General features: G+C 36.6%; 1 protein-coding gene across 2 annotated transcripts; it reads left to right on the plus strand.

Moving 5' to 3' along the window:
- Nucleotides 1–777: 777 nt before the first annotated feature.
- Nucleotides 778–21,636, plus strand: RB195_012667 (uncharacterized protein; the record flags this gene model as incomplete). 2 transcript variants are annotated; one of them, XM_064202152.1, is made up of 14 exons in its annotated part: nucleotides 824–826; nucleotides 2,018–2,080; nucleotides 2,297–2,461; nucleotides 3,999–4,090; nucleotides 12,697–12,833; nucleotides 16,651–16,703; nucleotides 19,038–19,221; nucleotides 19,347–19,552; nucleotides 19,611–19,780; nucleotides 19,835–19,943; nucleotides 21,120–21,230; nucleotides 21,291–21,385; nucleotides 21,444–21,534; nucleotides 21,598–21,636. In XM_064202152.1, the coding sequence occupies 14 exons, from the start codon at nucleotides 824–826 to the stop codon at nucleotides 21,634–21,636; spliced, it is 1,518 nt and encodes a 505-aa protein (XP_064058033.1). The 2 variants fall into 2 exon arrangements, with proteins under 2 accessions (XP_064058032.1, XP_064058033.1); XM_064202151.1 differs by lacking the exons at nucleotides 12,697–12,833; nucleotides 16,651–16,703 and having other exon boundaries at nucleotides 778–840; nucleotides 3,999–4,127.
- Nucleotides 21,637–22,827: the final 1,191 nt, after the last annotated feature.

Raw genomic sequence — 22,827 nt, forward strand, 5'->3', positions numbered from 1 at the left:
TGAAAATTTCGAGTAATTACCGAAAAAAAATCACTACTTTTTCCCCGGGGAAACCTTGAACGTTCCGGGCGCTGTTTCAGCTCTCGAACAGTCAAAATATTCCATCAGTTGACCGCAAAAACTTGACAGATTCCAGGAGGCTAAAGAGGCGCGTGTTTGTCCTTTATCCCGCTCACACACACCTTCCTCCACTGTTCGGTTGCCTGCCTGACTGACTGACTGACTGAGGCGGACTGATCCTATGAAGCTCAACGTTCGAAAATCCAGGAATCGTATCGTTGTGGGGTTTGGTGTAAATCGACTGGACTGCGGCAAGGCGTGTCCGTGTCCGCGTGTGTGTGTGTGTCTTTTTGAGTCTGTCGAGGAGCTGTCCTTTGGTCCTCCTATGCGCCTCGGTGGTTGGTGATAGAGGAGGATATGTTCGAGGAGGGGTTAGTTGGTGGATGAGGCAGTATGTGAGTGTGTGTGTGGTGTATGTGTGGTGGGTATCTGTGTGTGGACAGCAACTGTCTCCGTCGGTTGACGAATGGGGCGACCCTTCCGAAACTCCCTGGTCACATCGTCCGCCGATCGCCGCCAACAACTGCAAATCAACACGTCCCCCCCCGCCACCCGGGGGCAGATGTTGGCCGATGCATAGCCCGTTTGACACAGCGGCCCACCGCCTGATCCGTATCGAAATCACATAAATAGTCGACGAAAATGTTTTTTTTTCAGGAAGAAAAAAAAAAAGAGAAATATTTTTAGGTGATATCCATTAAATAAGATCTGCAAGGAATGTCCGATCCAGGACCGTACCCGCCTTCACAATCACAACGCCGAAATGGCGAGTTTTCTGAGGTACTTGCTTATTTCAATGTATACTACTAATCATTTCATTAACGTGCTCACGGATGGATTTTCTTCCGTGAACGTTCACTAAGCACGTCGATACCAGACTGATGCACTGAAAAGTGCAAGTGCAAAAATTTCAAAAATTTCTCTTTATTCCCCTTCCTAGCGCGTTCCGTCCGCGCCAAGAAGATGCACTGATTGATCAGCATTGTTGAGATCTCTCGGTCGTCGATCGGTGAAACGATAAAATATAATAATAAACAAATAAATAATATACAATACAAAATCTATCCGTAGAAAAAGTACAAAGAACCACTTCAAGGTGCGTAATTAAGGATCCAGACAATTATTAACCTTAAAATTAACAATAACAACAATAACAATAATAATTACCAATTATTAACTTTGTAAACGGCACTGGAAGCCGTGGAATCGTTTTTAGATCCAATTTTTCATGAAATCTTGAAAATTTTGAGCCAAATCCCATGATCAATGTATGGATCCAGAAATAAACATTTGTTTAATGGATTAAAAACTCGTTGATAATGAGAAAGCTTACATCCTTGACAAAGAGTTTAGAAAAAAATTTATTCAAAAAAAAAGTTTTTCCTCTGGATAGAAGAAATGTATTGCTACTCTTAGTAACAGTCCGCACATACTTATTCTTTATGTTGAGCAATTTTGAATGATAAAAAATATATAACTAAAAATAAAATAAAATATATTTAATAAAAGTAAAACTATAAAATAAAATAAAATACATAAATGAAATATAAATATACAAATAAAATTGCAATTTTCAATATCGTAGAGCACATCTATGTGTACACTTCGGTTATCGTTGCATCTGTCTATACAGTATCCCAGCACGATAAGAACTAAAATCTCCAGAAATGATGGATGGATAATTCAAATCCACAATCTCAGCATTAGCTGCTTTAATTTCTAATTTTTGAGAAAAATACGAGTTATTTTGCTTTTTTTGAGGTAGACCTCCAGTAAAATGTTTGTCACTCACTAATTCCTATGTCAGTTAGGTGAGCAGCAATTTTATTTTCTGAAAAAAAAATCCTGAAAGGTGTATCGAAGTGAAGAAGAAGAAGAATAAAGAAAGAATGAAAATAATCCATAAAGTGGCATTTATGGCTATTTTTCCAGAAATTATTTATTCTTTCCTTTTCAGAACATCGCTTTGAACTCAGTGATTTTACTGAACAAAATGGCAGGAATCGCATCCACTAGTGAGGTTTGTTCCCATAATTATGTGTAAGATTTTTTTCTTCCCTGGAAATAGGTGAAAATTTTCCGGGCGGTTTTTAAAAAGAATTTTTGAGCCGTGCTCGAAGGTGAGAAAGTCAAGAAAAACAAAAAATAGAAAAAGTCAAGAAAAAAAGAAAAAAGAAAAAATATTTGTTTTTTCCGCGATTTTTAAAAAAAACTTACCTGCTTATCTATATTCCAGGCTGCTCACAACGCAGAAAAAACCAACGAGACGACGACGATGAGAAGTCGTAGCTCCTCAATTCGTTCCTCATACAGTGATCGAAGTCGAGAAAGCACTCCACAAGAATACAGCCCGACCCAGGCGGCGAAAAAAGCTGTCTTCAACATGCTTTATCAGTATCAAGTAAGGAAAAAATCCTGAAAAATTTTAGTTTAAGTTAAAATGATGGAATTGGGAGGTGTTACCTCTGCACTACAACCTCTAACGACTATTTCCTTAGGTGTGCAACATTTCCCCGATGGGAAAATTCAAAACGTCAGAAACAATGAAATAATATACAATATAATATATAATAATACACCAGAAACGCAAAACATCAGAGTTTTTCGGATTTAAAACTATCCTTGTTCCGAACATCGATCCAAAGTTGATAGCTTTTTCACCAGGCAGCGGAAAATACGCCGAAAATTTTAAAAAGTAGTGAAAAAATTACTGGAATTAAAGAATTACTTATTAGAAATTGAAAATTATTGCTCGAAAAAAGCAAGTTATTAAGAACTTACTAAGAAAAATTAATATTAAATAAAAAATCAATAAATTACTGAAGAAAAAAATTAAAAATGGTGTATAGCTTCGGTACTCGTAGTAATTCATGATCAGCTTCTTATAAGCACTGTACTTTTTTCCAACCAGGACAACCACATAACCCCGGAAAAGGAAGATTTACAAGGAAAATCCACAGCTCACTGCACGATACACATTTTTCGTCTTAATTCAGGAAGAAAACTAAAAGAACACCGGATTTTTTTGGTTTTCTCCATTTCCAAAAAAAGAAGCATTGTAGCACATTTTAAAATATTGTTCCGATCTTGTCCTGTTCTATCCCTTTATTTTCCGTCGCTTTTTCCAGTTCTTTCGATTTCTTGCACAGCGCTAAATCATTATCCAAAGAGTAGAGTTATTAGAGTCAATTAGTGTCTGTGGATCTTCTGCTATTCCCTGTCATCCAGAAAATGTTACACTTTCATGTCGCAGAATTCACTGGTAAAGAAAGCAGTACCGGAGCTTTGGGACATTTTCTCAACGAGTAGATCAAATTTGGGGGGGTTAGGATTCATCCATGTCCCAGGAGAAGTTCAAGAAGGGGAGCTGAGTGTGAATCGTACCTCCCTAGCCTTATTTTTTCGAGGATGACGGATCCTAACGTCACCAATTCCGTTCCGGGCTGTCCTTGATATTGGCAGCGGTGCAAAAATGTTCAGATTTATGTAGAATGAACAAGAGAACATAATTTCTAAGGTTTCTTATTTATTTAAGGTTTTTATTTTCTTTTTCTCCTATTTATTTAAGGTCTTTAGTAAATATTTGTTCTAAGAATGAAAATCCATACATAAACAACTATTTTGAGCAATTCAATTCTTTTCTAATCCATGAAATCCGCATTCTAAGTATGATCAGATCGTTTCAGGACCTGAAATAAATTGCATTAGTCCCACAAATGTTTTCGAACCTAAGCAAAACGTCAACAAACAACATATGACTTCACAAATTACTAAAGTTATTTAAAACAATAGATTAATAAAAAATAAATAGTTAGTAAAAATAATAATTATAACAATAATAAAAAATATAATATAAAATAATAATAAAATAAAATATTAATAAACATAACAATATAGTTGATAAAAAATAATAAAAAGAAAATAAATTATTTTTTCAGGCTATTCCTGTACGAGCCAAGATCCTGGCCGATTGTATACTGTCGACACTTAACGAGAGTGAAGTGACAAATTTGTTGGAAAGTGCTGGATGGTCTCGAAACGATTATTTACGAAGTTATAGAACTATGGTAGGTGTTTCTTTTTTTCAGGCGAAACTTTTTCGAGAAATGAAGGAACCGTTTCACTGGTAAATTTTTTCTGTATTCTATGGATTTTTCGCAGTACTACACCAGTATCCTGGTGTTGAAATCCAGAAATCCAGCGTTGTAGCTGTAATGTATGTACGGGACCCCATCGACGTTGTCATCGACTCCGCGTTGCACCGAGATAGATGACAAGCCTCTCGTTCATTGCCGAACACCCCCATGGGAGAATCTCCTAAACCAATGTTCGGATAAAAATCATCGATTCCGGACATTTTTGTCAAAAATATTCGAATATATCAACAATTCTGACCAGTTTTTAGTGTAAGAGAGGTTGCAGCAGTTACATTACCTCACTCATTTTGAGGTAGAGCAAAAATACCCCAATTACAAGCGCAAATATTTACATTCCTGCCAAATTTTAAACTAAGTAGACAATTAATTACTAGAGGTCTCATTTGGTAGCTGAGGTTTATCAAAATTCTCTCCAAAAAATTCTTCCACAAAAAACAAATTCCTCAAATTTTTGCTTAAGTTTTTTTTAAAAAATGTATTATTATTTATTTTTATTTATTCATTATTTAATAAATTATTTAAAAATTCCCAACTTTTCTAAGATGATATTGAAGAAAAATGAACTTCAAAAGATAAAAAATGAAAATTAATGGAAAATAAACTGGGAATAAAATGAAAATAAACTTAGTCTGAGCGAAATTTTCTCAATCCCCACTACAGTTACTATAAAACACATAATTTTATATTCTAATCTGCTCAAGGAGCAGCTTTTTAAATTCTTAGATTTGAAAAAATATGAGGGAAATGTCGAAGCAATTTTTAAAAAAAAATTCTATATAAATCTATATAAATTCTATATAAATTTATTCTCTCATTACTTAATGTGCTCAACGACATAAAATTTCTCATGAGACATCGGCATGGTTTTCTGAAGTTTCTAAATGTTTTGAAATGAAATAAAGCGACAAAGGAATTCTTTTGATAGTTTGCAATAAACAATAATCAACAAAAAATAAATAAAAATACTGAAGAATAAACAATAAATACTGAAAACAATAATCGTTATCCTTCTGTTCGTTGAATATCCACGTTTTTGAGTAAACTTTGACATTTGTAATGTTACCATTCCACTGGAAGAACCAAAGCGTGGCGAATCCTGTTGTCCAGGACTTTTCTGATCTAAATACAAAACATCTTCAGCGGTATCCTGGAAAAACTGCACGGAACGAACCAGAAATAATAAAAAGAACGATAAAAATTGTTCCAAAGCGTTTAAAACAGTAGGTAACTTAGATCAAAACGAACTACAATAAAGGATTGTTTGTCTTAGGAAAACGCCCGTAACAAAAGAATCCTGTACAGATAATTTGTGCTATAGATGGATAACTGTAGGTTTTGTTTTTTCTGGACAATCTATTCTCTAGAGAACGATAAACTCACACAATAGAATTAAATTTTTATATTTCTTCCCGAAGTCTATGGTCAGAAACTTCTAAAAAAAAGACAACAACTTCCTACATTTTTAATTTTTTTCTTTTTTTCACATTTCTAATGCTGATCTTGCTTCATATATAGAATCACTCTAATGTTGGTCCTTATGCGATTTATTTTCTGAGTGTATGTGTTACGGTAATTGCACCTAACTTGAGCTGATAAACAACAAGCTAAAATATAAACAAATATAAAGTATTATGTGACATCTGAGCTTTTATTCAATCACACTCTTAAGAAGGAATTCGTGAGAATTTTCCTATCCTGAGGAGAATTTACTTCTCTTCCATTTATCGTTGCGGTGGATGCTGCTCGTGCAGCCATCGCCATCGGCGATGGGAGGGGGAAAAGAGTCCTCGACCAACACCTCCCCCGGGGATTACGGGTGGCGACAGCCCGACGCGACACGAATAATGCGCATTTGACTGATGATAGCAAGAGTCCCCGAAGGCACAAAGAAACTACAGTATCCCGATAACGCCGATGTTCATCCATACATTGTTCGTTAGTTCTCGTTAAGTGCGAATCCTATCCTTCTCTATGCGTTTCGAGAAAAATCCAGAGCGAATCGCTTTTTTCCTTTGATTTACTATAGTACAAGAGTTCGTCATTCGGAAATTTCCCTGTTACTCATTTCAAAATTAGGATGGATACAAGATTCCCAAGATTTTTTTTTTTACTTTTTCGAGAAAAATCTTAAGACTTTCTAAGATTTTCGAAAAATTCTCCTTCAAAGGTGAAAAAATAGCATTAAATAGTATTATAGTAGTAGTAAATAATATTATCGTAATATAATCCTAAGATTTTCCAAGATTTTTAGAAAATTTCCCGTTCTATGGTGAGAAAATATTAAATAGTATTAAATAGTTCTATAGTAGTAGTAAATAGTATTATCGTAGTATAAATATTTGAGAAACTGTATCTTGAGGGCTATGTTCGCATTCTCTTAACGTTGACAAAAAGAGAAAAACAAAATTTCCGTTTTCTCAATAAATAAGGCGAAGTGTAAGAAAAAGTAGAATGCGTTAAGGCGAATTTTTCCGAATTCTTCTTCCAGAGTTTTCGTCGCTTCGTTGTCCAAACGTGAAGATGAGCTTTTCTTGTTTTTTGACCGACGAATATTTTCAAACAAATAATTTTGTTCACTGATAGCAAAGCAGAAAATCTCCTTCAAAAATCTCTGCAGCAAATTAATTGTGTTGTTTATTTAGGAAAAAAAATTGCAACCAGATTATGTCTAGAATAATCAGGAAAGTCCATGATCGGAATTTCGGGGGAAAAAAACGTAACTTTTCCCGCCTGGTCAACTCATATGCAGTTGTTCCCCCACTTTCAATCCTGAACAAATTCAGAAATGTACTAGCAATTAAAAAAAAAACAAAAAATAAAGTGAATGGCTGCAATCCATTTGTGATTTTAGTGTAATTTGCATCATTAATAGCGATAATAACGAGATTTAGAGAATATCAGGAAGAAATTTGAAATTCTCGGTAATTTTTCAAAGATTTGTGACCATGTCATAGCTCTCAAAATCAGTGCCCTCCAATATGAAGTTTCAACAGTCGGATAGATCCAAAAATCTTGAATTTAAATTGAAAAAGAGCCAGAAATCAAATATGATTCAATCCAGAAGCCCCCTCCCTAACTGTAGCGCTAGTGATTTTGTTTACTGACAACAAAGCAGAAAATCTCCTTCAAAAATAGTGTAGGGCGACTAAGAATTAATTTTTTTTATCCTTGTAATACAAGAGTGCTTTACCGACGTTAATTCAACGTTCAGCTATGCAGTCAGCTAACAAATCAGTCGGATCGACAGCCACTTGCCATCCAGTAACCGCTCGCTATCCGGTGCCATCTTCTGACAATTTGCATAAGCTCAAAGAGCGGAAATTGACACGATTTATCGTCGTGTAGCTGGGTGGGCGGGGGGTAGATTGCTGCCGCTGGTTCGTGCTGTCTGTCTGTCTGTCTGTCTGTCAGAGTGTCGACCTGCATTCCTGGATACGACATCTACGTATCTGAAGGACGTTGGTATGTGTATATATGCGCGTGTATGTATGTGTGTGTGTGTCACTTAATCCGATGCTACTACGGTAGCCATGAGTGAGGTATGAGGCGATTGCGGTAGCGGAGGCGATGAGCAGTGTCGTCTGACGTTACGCTACGTTTCATCGTTGGCGTTGGCGGTAGGCGACGAACGCTTTCCGCTATAACTTGCGATTGTGTCAGTCAGCCATGCAGCGTCGTTTTGTGCTCGTGTGGCTCCTCCAATTTGTGTCCGCCATCACTCACGGAACAGCCAACAGACAGTCATTCTCTTCCCGCTATTGTCTCAGCCCGGGTAGAATTCGCCATGTCACCAGCAGCCCGTCTTCGTCCCTATACAATGTCGTCGCTCTATCGTTGTTGACGCCTATTTCTGTTTCAATCTACTCCTGCTGCGGGTGTACCGGCGCTCAAATCCTCTTTAAATAACCAAAAAACTAATTCATTCCTCATTTCAGAATAATATTTGCTATTAAATTTGAAGTATAGCTTTTTTACATCACCAATGAAAAAAACTTCAAGTTTTTTGACCTCAGGAGTAAGGGGGGGGGGGGGGAATTTCCACCTTAAACACCTGAAAAATTCAAGTCATTCCTCATTTCAGAATAGTATCTCTTCTTAGATTTGATATATGGTTTTTTTCACCTCAACAAGGGAAAACTTTAACGTTTTTGACCTCAGGGGGCAGGGGGAAATTTTCACCTTAAACACCTGAAAAAATTCTATTCATTCCTCATTTCAGAATAATAATTCTTCTTACATTTCATGTACGCTTCTTTTTACCTCAACAGGGGAAAATTCTTACCTTTTTTGACGTCATAAGAGGAAAATCTCTATTTTTTTCTCTCATTAGCTTCACTAATCTAACAAGACATGGGGGTAAAGGTTTCCGTACCTTTTGTCTCGTGACTCAAGCAACTCGCCGGTGAGGGAAAAAGCCTAAAACCGAATTTATCATTGTTTTTTCCAGTTGAGAAATAATTTTTTCCCTTCTTCAAGTTTTTTTCTTTGCCTACAAAAGCTAAATATAGAATACTGAACTAATTCCATTAGTTTCTTAATTGATTAAATTGGTTTACTTCCAGAAAAATTGGAAAATTTGAAAATTTTATTTTTAATATATTATCTATGTCCATTCTCCTCGAGGCTAATAAATTAGAATTCTTAAAATTTTTCGCATTTCGGGCTTTTAAAGGACATAGTTGGTTTTTTCCAGAAAAAATCCCTATTTCTCATCAATATATTACCCAAAATTCGACAAAAAAATCATCTAAATCTACATCCGTCTTATCTTCATCGAAAAAAAAACAACAACAAGTGCTAACTTCAAATAAAGAGAATTGTCGCCATTATTCTTTCAATTCTCCTCACGAACATCGAATTTTCACGTCATTTTCATGAAATAAAAAAGAAAAGGAAACGACACAAAATTTTTGTAGTTAAGATCTACTTATTCAAGAAATTGAAAGTCGTGAAAATCAAATAAAATAAAATTCTTCTCTTGTCGTCTGGAGGTGGGAATTGTCCATAGTTGACATCTAAGCTATCAAAATATGTGCCGTATTTCGTTCCTTCGGTTTTTTCTCACTGATTCTCCGCTTTTTTTCGTCCAAATGTTACCATATATGAAAATTATTGTAGTTGTTTCATTCATATTTTCTCTATAAGTACATTACTATGATGAAAATATTGTCATTTTGTCGTTAAAGTTTACCGAGTTCCATAATTGTTGTTCATTTCGAATATCTTCACAAATATCATCAAACTCCTCATTAAAATCTTATTCGAGAGTATTTTCCTATTTTCTCATTTTCCTCCTCTCCTCTTTTCAGATTTCTTTTCGAGATGAACATTCCACTAATATAAGGAGAAAGAAGTTCTTTTATAGTCATATTTAAAAATCTATAATATCTATTATCTTACTAGTATTTTTAGAATTTTTAGAATTAGATTCTATAATATCTATCTTATTAGTATTTCTAGAATTACTACTAGATATTATTAGTAATCTAACACAGTGTTCTTCTTTCTTCTTCGAATAATAAATTCTTTTTTCCGGGAAAATTCCTCCTCCTCGTTGGGAAATCGTGGACATTTTCACCGTCTTCTAAATGAAAGCCGTTCACCGCGTTACTTCAACGTTGTAATTATTTGTTTCAACGTAGTTAATGGCGCGGACCCTAAATCCAGGCGTTCACGGAAAATTCTCGAACCTTCGGCTTCCCCTAGTACCTGTTAGTGTAGCCAGATCTACACAAGTATTGACTAAAATGAGAATAAGCGCTGCATCAAAAAAAAAAAAAAAAACTAGGATTCAGAAGAATTAATTAAAGGACTCTGCGCGCGCATGGAATAACTCGTCCAATGACGTCATCAGCATTTGATAGAGCAGACATGGACACAGTTTTATTTTCTACTAGGATTTTTTGGACGTGATGTTCGTCTTTATAGAGCTAGAAATACTTGGTGAAATTTGTGAAAATGGTAAAATTTGGGAATAATCCCGAAATTCTCGCGGAAGCTAACGACTCCGCGAAAAGCGTTTTTTTTTCGATGTTAGTGACGTCATAGGACGAGTTCATATCTGTAGCCATGAATTGTCCGATGTAACTGTACTGACGTAGTTATAAAGCCTTGGTTCTTATGACTATTCTAATTAAGGATTTTCTAGGGTATTTATTTATTTATTTATTAAGAAAGAGTTACGTACTCAACATGCCAAGATTCAGCGTTAAGTCGAATATGGGGAATTTCTGGAATAATTTTTCAGTTTCCGTTGTGTTTTCCGCAGAAAACACTACGTTTGCCTTCTCTACAAACCACTCTGAAGAACTGCACCTCGGAAATTCCCCCGGAAGAAATTCCTCGTCCTTAGAAAAATAGGCTTAAAAATTGAATTGGATTTAATTAAGGACATGGAACGAGCAAAAGTTCTAGGATTTTTTCCACTTCGCTATTATCGAGTACTTTTCTCTTTTTTCTTTTTTCAGGGGAATATTCCTACTGCACATTCTCAGAATATTACCACAAAAAAATTAGCGAAGTAATTTTTTTTTAGTCTGACTTGGGGACAGACACCGAAGCAGCACAGATCGTGTGCGAGAGTATCGTATCTATACCAGGTTTTTCGGATTTCTCAACTTTTTCGTGGAATTAGTTCGTCCGTAACCATCGGGATCGATCTAATCCTGAATTTTTCAGTTAATTCCCTGATATACATGATGTAAGATGATTCAGATACAGATTTTCATCACTAGTGTAATTCTCGAGTTTGCTCATTCGGCGGCTACGTTACAGCCAAAGTTTGGATAAAGATAAAAAAGAAGCTAAAAAATTGGAAAATAAAAAATAAAAATAAGATAAAATAAGATAAATGAAGATTAAAAAGCCAACAACAACAACAAAGGAAGAACAGGAGATGGATGTTAAAGGTACTGTATGAAAATGTCCAGGAAGGAGGTAATCGTGTAATATTCTTGTGATTTGTCACTCAATCCATCATCCGAGAACTAGCAGCTTTGTATTAGAAATAGAAATGAAAGAAAAAAGAAGTCAGAAATTTTTATTCGAGATAGAAATTAAAAAAAAGAGAAGTTAAAAACAGAAATTTTGATTAATTACAGAAAAAAAATATCACAAACGAAGAGAAATATTACAAAAACTTCAGAATTTTACATATTGTTTATTTAAGTTAGCAGAAATTAAACTTATTTCCATTAGAGATAGAAATTAAAAGAAGAAAAAAATTAAAAACAGAAGTTTTGATTAATTACACAAAAAATACTACAAACGAAGAGAAATATTACAAAAAAATCAGTATTTTACATATTGTTTATGTAAATTAAGAAGAAATTAAACTTAGTAGCATATTTTCCAGCTCGTGCTCCTCCACAGTCCACTACTGCGACTCTCCATTTTTTTTTTGTTAGGTGACAACAACGTCCGTCCACACACAGGCACACAAACACACAGAACGGAGCCATGTTTCCCACGCTGAACCCTATTCACAGAGTGGAGTTCCACTACCGTCTGTCTGCCACCGTCGTACCTTTGTCCTTCAATTTCACATCCTGAGACTGTACTTCTCTCAGTTCCTCAGTTGTGTTCATTTAGTCAGTAAATCACAGTGTTTTATTCAAGTAAAGCGCGATATTCAATTCATCCGGGTTCATCCGGCGCATCTGACTTCTTTCCATCCTCATCGCCGAGCTCTCAACGGCTTTCCACATTGCTTCACACTCATCATTATGTCAGCAATAATGCGACATCTTGCACCGTTCCGTGGTGGAAATTCCATCGTCAAATGGATAAGGACAGAAGACGGGCAGCAGCCATCTTCCTTGGTGGCTGGTCAGGCTTCCAGAAACCTCTCGAATGGTTCTTTTCATGTGGGAATCAGTTATGGAAACCCTGAAAGAGGTTAAAAGCGAAAAATACTTGGATTGTTCCAGAATCGTCCCCGCTAGTTCCCCGCAACGTATTTTTCACGTAGCGTTGCGTTAACACGAGTCGGGCGGTTGTGTGGTCGCTCAAGTCACACACACACTCCTCTTCCGAGTGGGTCCGGGCCATTTTGTCCCGTTTTTGTCGTTCGGAGGTGTCATAATTCGTTGTCTTGTCGCTGATGAGATGCACATGTCTTCCCTATTATCTCCAGTTCGAAAATGCCATCGCCACATCCTACAACATATTGTAGGACATACATTTAATTGTTTTAGCCGATCTTGTACAGCTTTTCATTCTCGAACGGCTGCACCGAAAATTTTCGTATAGCATCCCTGAATCTTAGATAAAGATTTTACTATAAAGGTAAATTGGTGCTGTTCGATGGTTCTGGGCACATTTGACGAAATGTTTCTTGTTCAAAAAAAGCTATTTGGAGAATTTTCCTCCTTTTCTACTAAAATTTCCACGATCAAAACTTCTTATATACATAATACATATACATATACATATACTTATATACATAGTTATACAAAATTCTTATTCTTATCAACTATAGGAAACTACTGTTATTATTATTATTATTATTATTATTATTATTATTATTATTATTATTATTATTATTATTATTATTATTATTATTATTATTATTACATATTATTTATAATATTTCATACAAGAATTTGTTGCATGAATGTATAAGGAACTGTCACTGCAAGACCAACAAAAATACACTCAGTATCATTACCTGTCGTTATTCTGTAATATTAATTTATGTTAATTACTTTTTCCTTAATTTAAGCTAATTTACCTTGATTAATACTATCCTAATTTCGTTCCTAAAAGTTTTAAGCTTTTTAAGAGTCGACTTCAACGATCATAAGAATTTTTACAGTAGGTTTCTATAGGAATATTGTATAAAGTCAATCAGGCGGATAAATAGAATTTTTTCCTAAATTTTTCTTCTGCGGTTTCAAAATAAACATAGATAACAATCTTTAAAAAGCAACTTTACAATTTTCCAAAAGTAAACTGGATTGATCAATCAAAAACTAATTAAATTTATTAAATTTTCTATATTTGACTTTCATAACCTAAAGGTTCAAAGCACTTTAGCTGTTAAATGCTGTTTTTAGAAAGAATTTTCTATGTCTCTAAGAAATTTTCCTGAATGGAATTTCTAAGTGATCTTTTTTTTACAGGCTAAGAAATTTGGTGACAATATTTACCTGGCCTATAAATTTTTTTCTAACTACAGAATTGCTGGACTTTGGAAAAATCCTAAACTATTAACATTTTGTCTTTAATTGAATAAATCCTATTATTTCGTCCTATTTTTCACACACGCACCTCCCATATTCTGAGTAACCATGTTTTTTTCGAACTTCTCGGCAACTTTTTCATTCTTTTTACGACTTTCGAATAGGTTAGGTAGCTTCGCGCTGCTCTAATGCATTTTTTATTTTGCTAAATTCATACTTCTTGAAAATAATGTTCAAACTAGCCAATCATAATTTCTATAGAGTGTTTCTTTGATTCTTAGCCATAATAAAATAAAAACTGCTCAAAAAATGCAACATTTTCAATAAATATAGTTTCATCCTAAGCAATTTCTTATGTTCCCAAGCCTTATTCAAAAGTTACTCCTAGTTTGAACTGTATCGATTTCGAAAACACCCTCCAAACAACATTCTCGACCGTTGTTGACAACAATTCGAAGCGATTACGGTATTTTTCGGGGGAATCGCATGGCTTCTACGCAGTTTTTTCCCCCACTCGTCGTCTTTTCTCTATGCGTCAGTTTCCCTTTTGAAAATGTCAGCGCACGACATCCCCGTTCATGCCGTACGTACCCTACCTACCCTATCCCCCATCGGGGTCGTTTCATCCACAATTTACAGCTCAGACTCCAGATAATTTTTTTTTTCCTGAAACAATAATCCACAACTCTACTTTTCATCGTCATTCTTCAGTTCATTTCTGGAGTTTTTTCTGGAGGACAATCATGTTTTCTTTTTTCTGCTCCTCCGTCATGGTTACGGAATATCTTTTTATTTGTCCTCGACAAAAATGTACAGATAATGTGATTTTTATCACCGTTCAAGGAACTTCCCTTCATCAAAATCTTTTTTAATGAATAATCACATTGATTTATGCTATACTAAATGTCATTGTTCTGAAGACATTCGAGCAAAAACTCATTTGATGAAAATGTCCAGCTAAAAACCTCATTTTTCAATGTCTTCGCAATAAAACCTTGGACCATGGACGTTTTTTCGAACTAACCCATAAATATTTACTCGTTAAATTTTAATGTTGTGACTATCTGCATATTTTCAATAACCTTAGTTCTCCAGCATTGTACTGGATAGCCATGGTAAGGATACTTAGCGATTTCAGGCCAACATAAGTTCCATACGAAAGGTTCTGACAGAATTTGCAGTATTACGGTAACTTTGTAGAGGAGAGAACCCCTATACCATTACCAATTTCTTTTTTTTTGGAAAGTTCGAGATAAAATTCTCTTTTGAGCAGCGAATCCAGGTTTAGTAAAAATTAACCTGACACCGTATCACAGTGGTACTCCAAGCTCTTGTACTTCATTAAGGCTCTTCGTCGTGTCCGGCACCCTTCTCATCCTGAAAATCTCGGGAACACTTGGTATGCCCCTTGTTTAGAAAAATCTGTGATCAAGAAACAACGGCTTACCCATACTGATGTTGTTTTTCAATGAACTACGGGGATTATGGTAGTCACAGAGTTCCCGTTAGGTCTTAGTCACTGACCGTACGGGTAAAGTTCTGTTAGTGACTGTCCGTGGACTTGACTTTTTCACAAGTTCAGTGACTACAGTACCCCCTACAGAGGAGGTAATTCAGCGGGATTTTCTGTTTTCGATGTTTTACCCACTCCATTTATAGTCACAGAGTTTTTCGTGGATCTGAGAGATCAGACCTCATCATGCACTAACCTCATGAAACTCATATTTTCCACAAATTCCTCACCTTGATCACTCACTAATTATCACCAACACTCCTCTTTTTCCCTACGGCAGTTAACAGCAAAATTCTAATTTTTGTGCACACTTTCTCAGGATCGAAATTCCAAGTTATAAATTATAATTGTACATACTTTTATGCTCTTAAGTTTGGTTTATTTATCCTTCTTCTTTTTTTCATTCTTTCCTTCCCTTCCCTTTTTCTGTACTCCATTTTCGAACCAGCAAAAATTCGCTTACTTCTTTGAAATTTTGGAAAATTTGTTTATGTATTTATGTATTTTTTTTTTGTTTTTAGATTTTCTTGCTCAAAATGAGTGAAACTTTAATTGAAAATAGACTCTTCTTCCATATTTCTTGCAGATTTTCAATGTTTCCAATTTAGAATTTGATCGTATGGATTTGATCATTAAATCGATTGACTCGAATTTGAATTTGATCATTCATAATTTAATTTGATCAGAAGAACTGCAGTTTATACATAATTGGAAAAAACCACTTTATTTATAGAGTGACCCTGGAATTGTTGGGCTGGTTAGGTGTACGAAGAATCACTGGGAAGTACATGTTCAGCTTATTTGGATCCTTTTTAGTCATTTTCGCTCCATCGATTCAAAAAATAAGCACTGACGTCACTCATTTATCCTTATTTACGTAGTTAAGACTCTCATCACTCTACTGCTATAATCATTTCCTCTATTTATGTACGCTGAAATATGTCCAGCACCACCAGGAATAGGACTAATTCCATGAAATTTCCTTTCTTTGTCCCAAAATATTAGCTAATTGATTATGTCGTCGCTTAAAAACCGGTATAATCAACAGTATATGTAACAAGTAAGCACCCTTCTATCAAAATCGAAGTCAGGAATGAAAAAATGAAAGAAAAGAGAAAAGAAACCCAAAAAACCCTAGCCTTCTGTTTGGTTCGAGAAGTGCTGAGTTGAATTTGACATTAAATTCAATAAATCCTATAAATACCCACTTGATCCTATGCGTTTAGGCAAAAAAAAGAAAAAGGGGAAAAACTAGGTACTTTACAGCACTTAATAGTAATAATAACGATAATAATTACAATAATAGTAATGGAGAGTGTGGCGCAATCGGTAGGAGGTTCCGCTGTGCCTACACGATCAATCGGAGGTTCGAATCCGCTCTAGTGCAAGCCAAGCCTTTCATCCCTCCGGGATCGATAAACTGGTACCAGTAATCAATACACTGGTTATAATAATAATAATAATAATAATAATAATAATAATAATAATAATAATAATAATGATAATAATAATAATAATAATAATAATAATAATAATAATAACAATAATAATAATAATAATAATAATAATAATGATAATAACAATACACGTCAAAAAACGTCCCTGCGTCGCGCTGCGTCAACGCGGATGGGCGACGGAGGTCCACGTGGATTTGTGTTATCCTTCTGGATAGGACGTGGCGGCTAACTTGTCAACTTGTGATCCGGTGGTCATTGTTGACGGTCGCATTCCCGAAGAGCGGTGCTTCGCGGTGTTTACGGTACGGTCTACACCCCCGCTGCGCTGATCCAGGTTCATTTTTTCCTTTATCTCCATGTTTTTTCAGCATTTTTCTACAAAATCCTGGCCACAGTGCGATTCCATAGGTGATTTTCAAACCATCAGTCCTTTTTTTTTTGTTGAGGACTTCAATAGTTTCAAACATCTCTTCCAGATACGACCTGTCATTCACTCGTTACAGTACCCAATGAACTTTCGTTACTCTCGTTGACATGTGCTCTCCTCGGGACCCTCCTATTATTTTGTCACACACACGCCGCACACCGCCGTTACTTCCAGACCAGACTAGACCTTACATGCAGTTCATTTCACACCATCGAACATCCGGAGAATTCAGGAAAATTCAGGACCCCTTCAGCTAATTATATGTCATGGATGCTGTAACGAAAATCAGCCACTGCTCTTTGACATGACAGCTGAGCACAGCAGGCCGAGGTGGCGAGAATGAGGAGGAGACGTTTTCTGTGGAGGGGAATTCGGTTCCTCTTCGCAGGATAATCTTTATGGGACCCATTCAAGTTCAGCAGGGTTTCAATTAATTTTCATAGTTATAGTTTCAGATACTCTATTTTTATTTGAGAAATACATTGAATCTCATTGAAAGAGTTCGATCACTTTTGAATTATATTTGGATTTTGTTCGATCACGTTTGAAACTCAAAAATCCTATTTTAATTGAATCAGAACCGAAATCTAGAAGGTACCCCAACTTTGGATAAATTTCCAGGATTTGTAATGTATGAGGTTAGATGGTGGATGTTAAATGAAACGAATTTTCAAGCTGAAGAAATTTCTGAATGATGTCCGATCATTCAGAACGTTCGCAACTGAGATCAAACACGATTTGCAACCTAAAAAAGAGGGACAAACCTTTATTCCAGAATTATGAAATTTCCATCAAAATGGACAAATGTTATCCAGAAAGAACGGCGTATCTTTGATCTAAATCGATTAGTCCTAATCTTATTTCTTAATTTCTTAATTTCGAGAAAAAAAAAGATCGAAAGAAAATAAAGTGAAAAAAACGCTCAGAAGTTCTTACTTCACATAGAAAAAATGGAAAAAAGAAAGGAAAACTTCTCTAAGGACACGTAGATTCCAGAAAAAGCTACATGTCCTCGAAGAAATTAACTGGAAAGCCTTGTGAGGGGAGCTCTCGTGGTATAATATACTATCTATAGAGGTTAGTTACTATGTAGTAGATACCGTAGATATGCGCTGATGATGATTTTTTTCTGAATTGGATATTATTAAACTAATTGGAGGATCTTAAACAGTAACAGTAACAAAATTACTCCTGAATTTTCCAGAAATATGATTGGGATTTTGCACCAACTTTCCCTACTTTTTCTTCTGCTCTTTCTCTGCCAAACACGCTCGTTGACATTGCTGTTAGTTTGGAATTGGCGCTGACAGCTTGGCGTTGAAACCCCGAAGGCGACTCCTTGGGGAGTCATCCGAAGTGTTCAGTCGCCTTCTTCGTTCCGGAACGGGTGGCCTATTGACAGCCATCGCTGAAATATATAGGGTGACGAAGCGGCCATCACTCATCGAGCGACCCTTTAAATCTCAACGCCCTCCAAGAAGACATGGTCGAAGATGCTCGGCTTCGAGAACACTTAACACGTATTCCTGGCATAGTCTACGTAATTTATGTAGATCCACTTGTGCTAGGTGTAAATTTTATTTTTCACTTGATAGTTGCTTATTGGCCTCATTTTCTCCCACTAAAATTTAAATTTCTATCCTATCTGAGCACTAGTAAAGAATAATTTCCGGATCCATTTCACTTATTCCCAGGCGTAATGTCGTTAGCTCATGCAATAGAATCAGAATATTTTTTACTTGCTATTTTTTTAAATACTCGAACCTACCTTTTTTCCATTTTTTCCCGAAGTCCAAGATTAAAATGTCTCCTATCCTTCACAACTTCAATAAATAGAAAATTTTATTTATTTATTCATTTATTTATTCACATACACAAATGGTTCACCAAAGAAGAAAATGAAAAGAAATCACATTTGTCTAGTCGGAAAATTTCGAAAAATAAAAAAATCGACAACCAACTTAATGGCAGTGGAACCTAGCGCAGTCCTTTTCGTGGCGAGTAACTCCTTAAACATGTTGTTCTCGTGCTCCAGAAAGTGAAGAATCCTGCTTATAACTGTTAACGAATCCATCTAATGAAGAAAATCGAGCTATCGTATCCTCCCCCCCTCCCGCCCCCTCCCTTATTCCATAACGCTGCTTTGTTGAATTGAATTATCCTTCAGTTCTTCCTTCTGCATCTGATGGAATAGAATTATCGTATCGCTAAATCATCAGCACCGTACACGAACGTTTTCAGAACCGTGACGGCTCATTGATTACGTCGTGGACGACACCGGACGAATTTTTGACGATGGAGAGGTTGGGACAGTTCCCCCTATGCGTACCACTTCTACAAGGTCTTCGGCCACCACTACCACCATGGCTTCCGCTTCCGTTCCCACCTATGCCACCTACACTTCAACATATGCTCCCGGCTCCAGGTTCATGATCTACTCTTGATGCTTAATGTGAAAATGTATTTTCTAAACTCCAAAAAAAAAATAAAATACTAAAAAAAGATGTTTTCTAAATCTAAACTTTCTAATACTACTTTTTCTTAATTCAGCAAACGTTGCTCCTCAACCCTCCTCAACCGATTCGGTATCGGTAACCACTGGAGCCGAGGAGGACATCTCCGTTCAATCCGATGCTGCGGAGGAAGCAGTGAACTCCTCTGTCGAATTGACCTCACCTACTCCTCCAGCACAAGGAATCGCAAACAATGATCCAATCTCGAGGCCAGACTCAGCAGATTCGAGTGTGCTCAGCGAGGTTACGGTTGTTTACGGCCTAAACAAGAAGTATCGCTCCTAACTATACAGTATTACAGTCACCGCTAAGCAGTAATAAGCTGAAAAAACGGGTGCTTTGCGAACGTTGCAATAAGTCATTTTGTGACAAAGGAGCGTTAAAAATCCATACCAGTGCAGTTCATTTGAAAGAAATGCATATGTGTACAATTCCTGGATGTGGCAAGGAGTTCAGCAGTAGAAGGAGCAGGTATGAATGCATGTCGTAGAGGGAAAACCTCTGAGAGATATTCCCACACTTCAGGAATCGCCATTCAGCCAATACCAATCCGAAGTTACATATGCCGGAGGCAGCGCAAACATTTCGCGATCATGTCGGCATCAACGCCGCCGCTCTCACGATGGCTGCTGCGGTTAGTTGCTTTTGATGAGCTTATAGGATCTCGATAAACTTTAGAAATTCAATTTTCGATGTTATTTTCTCTTGAGCGCGAAGTAAAGTTTAAAATGTGACCTAGTTTACAAATATCACAATGACAGAACACTTCCTAAGAATCTACAAAGCAGTTGGACCAAGTACTGCGCTGTGATCAATTCACCTGACGACGCGACTATTTACAACCCAACTACTCAGTGGGGCTGTAAGTATCTGTTGTTACCGCATAATTCGACTTCGCGGGTGAACGCGGTGTAGCTTCGATTCAAACAAAATGAAAAGAACAAGGAGTATGTGTCAAGCAGAGAAAACACGGGCGTTTCGCCGTAACGCTTGTCGCACCCATTCGACTAAGCACATGTGGCGCCAACTATAGTGATGGTGATGGTGCATGTGATGTTATTCGGCGCAAACTAATGTATCAAGGTAGTACTAAAATAGTTTAACAAGTAAAATAGCATTTGCCCAACAATTTTGGTCTAAAAAGTCCTTCATTCCAAGAGCAGAAATTAGTGAAAAAGGCGAGCTGCCAACCGCATTTCCCTTCAGTACGGTAGTGTTTAAGTACATATAGTAGAGTCAAAACGACACGAAGCACGGTGCAGTTACGTAGTTGGCTGCGCTCGAGGCGGTTCGTTGGAGAGTAGCGGTTAGAACCGGGCGCGGATCCATGCTGCTCCATCCACTTCTCATCGCTGCAATTCCCGATGGTTCCAGCTCGATTCTAACCGTTTAGAGCGCAGCCGCATACTGTAGCTGCACACTGTGTTTCATGTCGTTTGGGCCTCTTTACATGTATGCGTTAGGCGATTTCTCCAAAAACCAAGTGCTACATACGTTGCTCCAAGGCTAAATTATGCTCGGTCGCGAACTAGTGATACTTTAAAGTAATACAAGGGTCCTCAGTAAAGGCGAGTGAACGGAAAGAAGCCCAGCGCTGAATCTCTTGGTGTTTATATCGTTGAGAAATGTAGCGTATAGGTGTGGCTTTCAGTTTGTGCTGGATATCGAATCGTCTTATATTGTCTCCTTAGCTTTACCTTCCCTTTTACCTTTTTATAGTGGTCTTCTGGCTCAAAAGCATGTCCATTCAGAAAACTATTAAATTTCTTTGTGTTCTTAGAGAGAGCACTCCCATACACATTGTTTCCAGACCGCTTGTCTACCTTCGTCGACCGTAAACCTCCCTACACCAATACAGCTTCCAGCAACCGCAGTGGAGAGCACTTCAGCCTCAAACAACGACGGCAAGGAGACCGACAAGGTGCTCATGAAGTGTTACTCTCTCTCTCTCTCACTACTTTCCTCAGTTTTTATGTTTCAGGCGGAGTCGTCCTTGTCTGTTCTCGGAAAGCGAAAAGCTGAGGACTCAACTCACAACGCAGCGAGCAGTCCGCTTGATTTATCGTGGAGAAATACGTGGGCTTTTTTTCCCAAAATCTTCCTACGGAGACTTAAGCTGTTGCTCGTTTTTCAGTTTTGCGAATCCTGCAGCGATGAAGTTACCGTTCCCTTTTCCATCATCCGATCTTCAGCTGTTCCTCCTCCAACAACTTGTACAAGCTCAGGTACGGTAGCTGATCGTTTTGCTGTTTTTCTCGCTAGCAATATTTTATTTCTTTTTTTTCTAGGCCCATTCTACGCTCAGTCTCCTAAATAATCGTGCATAATATGAAAAATTATATGCTTTGTTCATTTTTTTCCTTCTTTTTTTTTCTTCTGGTTCCCATTGTTACCGGTACAGCGTTATGTGTTTTAATATGACCCAGTGTTCTTAGAAAAGAATTCTATGGTGACTGCCTTCTGTGAATTTGATGTTTTTTTTTCTTTTATGTGTGACATCGTTGTTATATGTGTTTATATGTACGTAAATCGCTTTTTTGTGGGAATTGCATGATCTTATAAAGCTTTACCGTGTACAGTAAATTGGAATATGTGAAAAATCTGATAGAATCTCCTCCAAACCAAGTGGATGACTAATGCCTGGATGAATCCAAGCGGAAACGTGGACCTTCTTCTTCTTACGAAAGCGTTCCGATCTCAACGTTCTGCGATGATTTAGAGTCTAGCCAGGATTGCGGCCACATTACTTCCTCGCTTCTTTGTTTTCGCTGAATTTTGAACAAAAAAAAGGAAAAAAAACACCGTAGCCGGTAATGAAGTAATTTTTCGATTTTATCACCTCGGATGTGTTCATAGATAAAATAGTCTAAGAGGTGAATGTCCAGTATTGCAGTGGCTTCTTTAGATACCTTTTTGCACAATTATCCACAAATATCGCCATCGTTTTTTTTAAATTTAATTCCTTAAACGAACACTTTTTTACATCACTACCCTCTGAATCCTGGAATAGCAGGAAATAGTTGATAAACTCGTTCAGACGTCTATAAATAATTGCAACCTGAAGCAAGTATTTAATAATTCCCAAAAAAAAAGAGGCAAATATTCGTCAGAGCCATTTTTCCTTCCAAATCATTTCTTCTGTAAAAAAAAAACATTTGAAATTTGAAATCATTGGTACAGTTCATGTGGTAACTATATCGTTTCTCTTCTACGGAGCTCATCCCAAATCACACGCACCACAGGATTAAGATGAATATTTATTCCTGATATTCCACTGGCGCCCATAATCATTTGATTATTTCTCCATGATGAGTGAGGTTACTGTAAATGCATGACATTGCGTCGTATAAGAATCTGAATATTTACACTTTTTAAACTAATTATAGGTGTTTGAGTGGATTATATTTGTTAAACAGTGCCATAAAATATGTGTTCCTCAAACTTTGCCAATAAAAGTCATAGGAATTATGAAAAGGGAATGAAATGATTATGAAAATTATGAAAAAAGTGAAAACTAA

The sequence above is a fragment of the Necator americanus genome, chromosome V, assembly GCF_031761385.1.
Source record: "Necator americanus strain Aroian chromosome V, whole genome shotgun sequence".
NCBI lineage: Eukaryota > Metazoa > Nematoda > Chromadorea > Rhabditida > Ancylostomatidae > Necator > Necator americanus.